Below are 9,152 nucleotides of genomic sequence, written 5' to 3' on the forward strand. Positions count from 1 at the left end.
TGTTCGTTAAGAGCCAAGGCCAACGCTAGGAGAATATTTCACTTTCACTCGGGAGGGTTCGAAGCCAGCCCGGGCTACACAGTAAGAACCTGCTCAAAAAAAGGAACCCCTGCCGGGGCCTTCACCCACTACCCGTCCCGAGTGGTGTCACTTCAAGCATGGCGACGGGGAGGGTGGGGTAAAGGCGCCTTTTGGCGCCCTGGTTGTCTTAGAAGAAGGCCGGCAGGGTTGATCCTCACGCTAGACCCCTTCCGGACAGCAGTGAGTCAACCGTGAGCCGCGTGCTCGCCGCGACTCCCTCCGAACTCGGCGGTGACCGGTCCGGCTGACGCGGGGGCAGGGCGAAGAGCGGACGTGCACCGGGGAAGCGTGCGTGGGGAAGCGTGCGTGCGGCTCCGGTACGCGTGCGCGGTCTCCGGGGGCGGGGCCTCGCCCGCAGTGGGCGGGGCCTCGAGACGTCGGTTTCTCTCCGCTCCTTATTTGTATCCCGAGCGGTGCCTGCGTGGAGTTTCCACGCTGCGACTCTGCGGATCTTCCTCCTTAGGCCTGCACGACCTGCTGTGACAGCGAGCAGCCGTCTCCCGACTCTTCCTCCTGAGGTAACTGGTCCAGGATCCTCCAAGCTGGAGGCTCCAATCCTGGATCCCTCGCCCTGTGGTCCGTCAGGCTGCCTGCGCCTCCTTTCAGGGCTGTTCCTCCAGAGCCTCCGTCGGCTCTCTGCCGATCTATGAACCCCATGGGCCGCCGATGCTCGCCCACCAAGCGTGCCCAAAGCACCCTCATCTTCCCCTTTCTAATGTATCTATTAGAGTGTTGTGTAGTAACTGTCCCCCTGAAGGCTGGGTTCTTGTCTTGTGGGACGACCGCGTGGCCCTAAGTTTTTTCCAGAATGCCTGAACTATTTGAAAGCATTCAAGGATGCTTGGACAAATTAACTTGATTTAACTTTCAGTTATTCTGTGGTTACTGCTTTTTGTTTTGAGGTACTAGGGACTGAACCTAGAATTTTGTATATGCTAAGATTACCACTGGGCCAGCCCTTTTTAATTTGAGACAAGGCTTCACCAAGTCCCCCAAAGTAGCTTCTAAACTCTCTCTGTAGCTCAGGCCGCCCTTAAACATGCTTTCCTTCTGCCTCAGCCTCCTTCATAGCTGGGATTACAGGCCTTTGCCACCCTTATCATTTGTATTTATATTGACTTTCAAGACGTTTATACTCAAATGTGTGATACAGTAGACTAATATACAGGTTGTCTTATCTAGAGCATGTTCTTTTTTTTTTTTTTTTTTTTTTTTTTTTTTTAAAGATTTATTTATTTATTATGTATACAGTATTCTGCCTGCATGTATCCCTGCAGGCCAGAAGAGGGAACCAGATCTCATTACAGATGGTTGTGAGCCACCATGTGGTTGCTGGGAATTGAACTCAGGACCTCTGGAAGAACAGCCAGTGCTCTTAACCTCTGAGCCATCTCTCCAGCCCGAGCATGTTCTTTTTATTCTTGTGGTGCTGCAGCATGCTAGGCGAGCTCTCTATACCACTGAGTTATATTTTCAGCCTCTTTTTTTTTTTTTTTTTTTTTTTTTTATCCCCGAGACAGGGTTTCTCTGTAGCCCTGGATGTCTTAGAACTTGCTCTGTAGACCAGGCTGGCTTTAGAGATCTGACTGCCGATGCTGGGATTAAAGGCGTGGGCCACCATGGCCTGGTTCAAACCTCTTTTTACACCTTTAGAATCAGGGTCTCACTAAGTTGCCCAGCCTAGGCATGCACCACCAGCCCCATCTAGCATTTTCATTGTGTGTGTGTGTGTGTGTGTGTGTGTGTGTGTGTGTGTGTGTGTGTGTATGTATTGTGCCTCACGTTTTGGCTGCATGCTTGCTATGCATCATGGGTGTGTGGTGCCAGTAGAGGCCAGAGACGGTATCAGATTCCCTGGGGACTGGAGTTACATATGATTGTGAGCTGCCATCTGGGTGCTGGAAATCAAACTCCAGTCCTCTGCAAGATCAGCCAGTGCTAACAGCTGAGCCCCATGTCTCTCCAGCATGATTTTTCCTATATTTCCTTATGTAAAGGGAAGTACTGTCACGGCAACATGGGGTCTGTCCATTGCTCTTGGTAGGAATGGTCTTCAGGAGAAGTAAAAGTAGCTGGATATGTGGAATGTCTCTGAAATCCCAGCATTTGAGAGGCACAGACAAGAGGATTGCTTGAAGTATGAGGCTAGCCTGGGCAACAGAGCAGGATTCTGGAAAGAGTGAGAAGAGTTAAGACAAACAGTTGTAAACAGTGCTCTGGAAATGATTCCAGCGTATGATTTGTTCTTCCGCCGTGGTGTTTGCAGTGCAAACATACTTGAGGATGATGCTGTGAGCAGACCTGCAGTGGCCCTGGCTGCCTGGCTGGCAGGGCTTCTCTTCTCCCAGGAAAATCAGAGCTGAAGGATGCATACACATCCCCAGAGACTAGATTATAGACTCTTTTTCCGCTTTCTTCACAGGGTCTAGAAGCAGAAAGCAGCTCTACTTCCCTGCAAAGGAGCTGGACATAGCAGCCATGAAGTATATGGTGAACCTCTATCTGCTGGGGGTCATACTGACGCTGCTCTCCGTCTTCGTTAGACTGATGGAGTCAGTGGAGGGCTTATTGGAGAGCCCATTGCTTGGGAGCCCCTGGGTCACCAGAGGTCAGCTGGACAACACAGAGCCTCCCAAAGGCCTACCAGACCATGCATCTAGAGGCGTACAATAAAACCTCCATCCAGAAATCAGCTGTACTTTGGCACACTAACATCAGCATGTTCAACCAAGTGCTCCATTTCCAAAGAGGCACCATCGGTGTCTCCAAAGAACTGTTAGTAGGCCTGGAAGGGCCTTTTTTTTGGATGTTCCATACCCTGGAAAAGGGTGTATTTAATGTAGAGGTGTGAGTGGGTTGTCTGGCTGTGGGATGGAATCTCATTCTTCCGATGTTTGCCATATGCTTTGCTGTCCTGCAGTGTGGCCCTGAGATCTCGGAGGTATACCAGCTTCAGCTGTTGGGAGATAAAGGACTCTTGGACGTACGTAACTTCTGGTTGGTTTGATACCGAGTCTCTTCCATGAGAGCTGTTTGGACAGCAGTTAAGGGGTTATGGGTTGGCAATAAGGAGAAAGAGGTTGGAATATCCAGTGTCCAGGTCTCAGTTGTACATTAAGTTCTTCCTCCAATGTAGTGCACATGCGTTTATGTATAATGTCTAAAGAGGGTTGTGGGATGATCAGACCTGCTCAGGGTGTGGGAGATCCAGCCACTGTGTGGCTTAAATGAATTTTTCTAATACAATAAATGAGACTATATATATTTCCACTATGTGTCATGTTGACATGTCTGCCCCTGAAAGTAGTAAGGAAAAGTTTAAATCCTATATCTTTGAGTAAACACTCTCTCTCTCTCTCTCTCTCTCTCTCTCTCTCTCTCTCTCTCTCTCTCTGTCCTCAGAGATGCCTGCCTCTGCCTCCCTGGTGCTGGGATTAAAGGTGTGTGCCACCACACCTAGCCATTTTTATTTTTGAGATTGTCTCGTGTAGCTGAGGCTTGCCTTGACCTCCTGATTCACCTGCTTATACCTAAACTTAGTATTTTCAAACTCAGGAGCAAGACAGTTCTCAAAGCTTTGTTTAGGAATTGAACATGGTAGTATATGCCTATGATCCTCAACACTTAGGAAGCTGAGGCAGGAGGATTGCCAAAAGTTCCAAGACTGCATAGCAAGACTGAGCTCAAACAATAAAAATTGTTTAAACATAGACTTGGGGACAGGGCTTTTCAGGCTTGCCCTGTATCAGCCAGTTATATGAGCATAGGCAAGACTATCACAATTGGCCCTTCATAGCTGCCTCCATGGATTCAGCCAGTTGTAGGTTGAGCTTTTGATTATTAGTGCTCAGGATTGAATTTAGGGCTTTGCCCATACTAGGTAAGCACTGTACCACTGAAACTGTACAGTGGAAATATTTTTTATTAACTTTTATTTTATATGCGTTAGTGTTTTGCCTGCAGATGTGTCTGTATGAGTGTCAAATCTTGGAGTTACAGATAGTGACTTGCATGTGGGTTCTGGGATTTGAACCTAGGTCCACTGGAAGAGTAGTCAGTGCCCTTAATCATTGAGCCATCTCTCCAGCCCCGAAAATAGTTTTGTTTTTGTTTTAATTATGTCCATGATGAAATATTTTTGTCCAAGATAAGACATTTTTCTTTTCATTTCTCCCTAAACAAAACAAAAAAAAAAAAATAGAGCAACTATAGTATTTCTATTCTATTGGGTACTATAGGTAATTCAGAGGTAAGTGTATGCTAGGATGTACTTGGGTCCTTTGGAGATAGTATGCCATTTTATGTGAGAGACTTGTCTCCAAGGCAGAGTTGTTCATTCATTCTCCGAGGACAACACCCTCTCCCAGCCCTTCCTCGAGTCTATAAGAGACAAGTGTTCCTGCAGGCCTTGCTGTTCTGTCTCTGCATTGTCTTATCCACCCATGTGGTTGTTTAATTTTACCACTAAATGTAGCTGATAAGTGACCCAGGCTGGCCTTGAACTTAGGACCCTTCCACCCTAGCCTCGAGGATCTGGGATTATAGCTACATTGTAGGTGATTGTTTCTGCCCTCACCCGGCTCTGGCAGCTTCACCTTTATTCATCAGTGGAAGAGCGTGTTTTGTTTTGTTTCGGAACAGTCTCACGACATAGCCCTGTCTAGCCTAGAACTCTCTAGCTCGACAAGTGACCCAGACTGGCCTCCTTCACAGAGCCCCATCTGCCTCAGGTGCTGGGATTAATGGTGTGTGCCATCATGACTAGTAAAGAGGGTTCCTTACCCCCATTCCAACACTCCATTCCCTGCACTGCGTATCAAAGTGTTCACTTTGCCTCAGGCTATGTTATCCATTTATTCTCATCTCTGTGTTCATTGTTTTAGGAATTTGATTTTGGCCAAAAGAAAGGAATGGAACACAGCCTCCTGTTCAACCAGTTCTACTTTCTTGGTGCTCTTAATGAAACTGGCTGATAAACCCTGTTTAGGGATTCATTTTGTGTATTGCTGTTTGGTATCAGTGTATTGCCAAACTCCCCATTCTAGGTACATTCTTAGCCAAAGATTTTCTTTTTCTTTCTTTCTTTCTTTCTTTTTTTTTTTTCTCCAGACAGGGTTTCTCTGTAGCTTTGGTGCCTGTCCTGGACTAGCTCTATAGACCAGGCTGGCCTTGAACTCACAGAGATCCATCTGCCTCTGCCTCCCAAGTGCTGGGTTTACAGGCGTGCGCCGCCGCCGCCGCCGCCGCCGCCGCCGCCGCCGCCACCACCACCACCACCACCACTGCCCAGTGTCAAAGATTTCTTAGCCAAAGATTTATTTATTGGGTCTTGCTTTGTAGCTCAGGCTGGCCTCAAACTTTGATTCAGTTGTTGAGGTTTAAGATCTGTTGTCACCCTGGGTGGTGGTGGTGGTGGTGGTGGTGGTGGTGGTGGTGGTGGTGGAGGTAGTCGGATCTCTGAATTGGAGGCCAGCCTGGGCTACAGAGTGAGTTCCAAGACAGGCTCCAAAGCTACACAGAGAAACTCAGTCACAGGGGAAAAAAAAATGTAAAGCTGGGCGGTGGTGGTGCACGTCTTTAATCCCACTCAGGAGGCAGAGCCAGGCAGATCTCTGTGAGTTCGAGGCCAGCCTGGGCTACCAAGTGAGTTCCAGGAAAGGCACAAAGCTACACAGAGAAACCCTGTCTCGAAAAATTTAAAAAAAAAGTAATTGGAGGTCTGGCAAGCTGGCTCAGTGGGTAAAGCACTTGCTGCCTAGCTTGATGACCTGAATTGGATCCCCAGGACTCACGTGATGGAAGGTGAGAGCCAACTCCTGTAAGTTGTTCTTTGCCGTTCACAAATGTGCCCCCCACCCATAAATAAACAAATGTACAAGTAAAAAACTGTAACTGGAAACCAAGCATGGTGGTGCATGCCTGCTCTCCATGTAAGCTAATGTCACACATATCAGTGTTAGTTGGCTTTGGTTGTGTGCACCCATGCACACTAATTTAGAGACAGGGTTTCGCTATATAGTCAGTACTGACTTTGAACTCTTGGCAACCCTCCTTGCCTTAGTCTCCTAATTGGTGGGATTACAGGTATGTACCACCATGCCCAGCTAATTCCAATTTTTTCATCAGTCAAGGACATATTAGGTTATAATGTAGCAAGACCTGAGTTCCCAAAAGGAAACAGTTGCCTGGACAGTGCACCCCTTCCTCCAGGGGAAGGGGCCCACACTACTGCTGGTTGATATTCCACAATCATCAGGCTGCTGTGGCCCACCCCCATTCCTCATCTGCCGGACTGCTGTGTGGAAGCATGATATATATATATATATATATATATATATATATATATATATATATATATATATATATATATGTCAGCCACACTGGTAGAGAAATTTTATTTTATTTTTTTCCTTTGAGGGAAGGTGTAGTAAGGGTGTCCTACCTGTAGGAGAGATATGAGTTGAGTAATTATCTACCAGGAAGGCCAGGAGTGGTAGTCATTGTAGTCTCCAAATATTCCTGCATTTCTTTCTTTGTTTGTTTGTTTGTTTTGAAACAGAGTCTCACTGCGTGGTCCAGAGTGGACTCAAACTTACAGAAATCTCGCCTCAGCCTCTTCACTGGGATTACAGGTGACTGCGACCTTTCCTGGCTGGAAGCTCACTCCTGACCCCTTGTGGTTGAATGAGGCCATATAACTAATTCTGCTCAATGAGTTCTGAGTAGCAGCAGTACGCGTGTTCTACATGTAAAGACTGACTTCCATAGAGGAAGCTCCCCACCCCACGCCCTCCGCCGTGCTTCGGGAACTAGAATTGATATGTATGGAACTTCTCCGTTGGTTTATGCCCTGTAGTGAAGATGCCGCAGAGAAAAGCCTCAACTGACCCCTGGAGAAAGGGAAAACAGCGTTTACTGTGTGAAGCTGTAGAGATTGGGGGAGAGGGACGTAAGGGCAGCGTTGCTACTGCAGTGTAGCAGCCTAGCTGGACCAACACATTGCACACACAACCTATGGAATTCTGACCTCATCCTCACTGACCTCCTCTAATGAGGCATAAGATGTTAGAGGGGAAAACAGGTTTTAAAAAAATCTCATACAATAACTCTGTGACAGAAATATTTATATAGGACAGAGACACAGGAAGCTAATTGGAGGTGGGTGTTAATGAAGAGCCACTTCCTGATTTTTTTTCCCTGTAGTTTCATGTGTGTGATAAGTGAGTGTATCGTGTGTGTGTGTGTGTGTGTGTGTGTGTGTGTGTGTGTGTGTTCTTGTATGGGGTGTGGACATGCACATGCCTTGTATGGTCAGAGGACCATCTCACAATGCAGTCTTGTTTGTGTAGCTCATGCAGGCCATGCATTTCGATCCCCTTGCCTCTGATTCTTGAGTAGTAGGGACCAGCTAAAATGAAGAGATTTGGGGGCCCCTGAGTTTGGGAAGAACATCTCAGTGGTAGGAACATGTGAGCAAAGATATGGCAATGAGCCAAGGCACAGTACGTGTAGAAAACTCCAACCACTGAGTTTTAAATCTGTTAACTGGAGGTCTGAACTATTGCCATTGGAAGGGAAGAAGGGAATATTGTGCCATATTCAATAGAATGGCGGGGGTGGGAGGGAGAAAAAATATTTTCAAATTAACCTGATCAGGTCCATAAAACTTCAACATTTAGAATAGCATAAGGCTGGCCCATGAACAGACAGTCCAGATAAGTCCTGGGGGCTGGGGAGTGGCTCAGTGGGTAAAGGTTCTTTACCCAGCAAGTCTGACCACCCGAATTCTGATCCCAAACACATATACAAGCCAAAACAGTAGTAGGTGCTTCTGCGATCCCAAGGCCCAGGAGAACTGAAAGAAGCTAGCTGGCCTGCCTGACCTGGGGTACACAGTTCGAAGAGACCTGGTCTCAAGGTAAAAGGGTAAGGACCAACACCCAAGAACTGTCCTCTGAGCTCCACAGACGCCATGTGCACAGCTACACCTCATACAAGGAAACACACACAGACACACTCACTTACCACACACTCAAAACCACAGAAATGAACAGAAGAAAAGGAGAAAGGGGGGGGAGGGATGTCTGAAGTTGGGTCATAGGCGTTTTCCTTGCAATGAAGGTGCCACTGATTTCAGAAATCTCCAGAAGGGGGCTGGCAAAATGATTCTGAGGGTAAAGGTACCACTGCAGAGCCTGGCAGACTTGTGTGCAATCCCCAGGAACTACAGGGAAGAAGGGGAGAACCCTGTAGCAGGAATCTTAAAAGTTCTTATTAATATAATCAAACCTGAGCCAGGTATTGGGGTTGAACTGGAAGATCAGAGAACCAGAACAAGCCACAGCTACCTCACCTGGCCAGCTTCTCAGCTGGTCTTGTTTCCTCAGACTGGACACTTCTGTGTCCTCATCCCAATGGCTCTCAGCTGAACTGTGCTGCTTGGAAGCCTGAAGCTTAACCAGCTAAAAGCTTAACCAGCCCAAATGCTTCTAGTTTCTGGTCTCCACGCCTTATATACCTTTCTGTTTTTGCCATCACTCCCTGGGATTAAAGGCTCACTTCTTGGGATTAAAGGCGTGAGTCACCATGCCTGGCTGTTTCTAATGTGGCCTTGAACTCACAGAGATCCAGAGGGATTTCTGTCTCTGGAATGCTAGGATTAAAGGTGTGAGTGCCACCATTTTCTAGCCTCTGTATCTAGTGGCTGTCTGTTCTCTGACCCAAGATAAATTTATTAGGGTATACAATATTTTGGGGAACACAATACCACCACAGAACCCCCAAATTGTCTTCCGACATCTACAAGCATGCCATGGTGCATATGTGCTCCAACAGAAAACATGCTTTTTAAAAACTGCCCACCCTGTTTAATGAGGCAATAAGCCCATTCCAACCCCCACCAGCATTTTTTGGTTCTTTCCAATTCATTCTTTTATTTCTATAGAACATTCCAGAACACTCTATAGTTTTTTATTTCTGTCTGAATTCCATTGCAAAAAGCTTTTAGGGCCAGAAATGATAGTGCTCATCTTTAATCCCAGCACTCAGCAGAGGCAGGCAGATCTCTGTGA

At 47.0% G+C, this 9,152-nt stretch overlaps 1 protein-coding gene across 1 annotated transcript; it reads left to right on the forward strand.

The window, feature by feature from the left end:
- Positions 1–404: 404 nt before the first annotated feature.
- Positions 405–3,351, forward strand: Hilpda (hypoxia inducible lipid droplet associated). The gene is made up of 2 exons (XM_059256545.1): positions 405–599; positions 2,504–3,351. The coding sequence occupies exon 2, from the start codon at positions 2,560–2,562 to the stop codon at positions 2,752–2,754; it is 195 nt and encodes a 64-aa protein (XP_059112528.1). The 5' UTR covers positions 405–599; positions 2,504–2,559; the 3' UTR covers positions 2,755–3,351.
- Positions 3,352–9,152: the final 5,801 nt, after the last annotated feature.

Source organism: Peromyscus eremicus, chromosome 3 (assembly GCF_949786415.1).
Source record: "Peromyscus eremicus chromosome 3, PerEre_H2_v1, whole genome shotgun sequence".
Lineage (NCBI taxonomy): Eukaryota > Metazoa > Chordata > Mammalia > Rodentia > Cricetidae > Peromyscus > Peromyscus eremicus.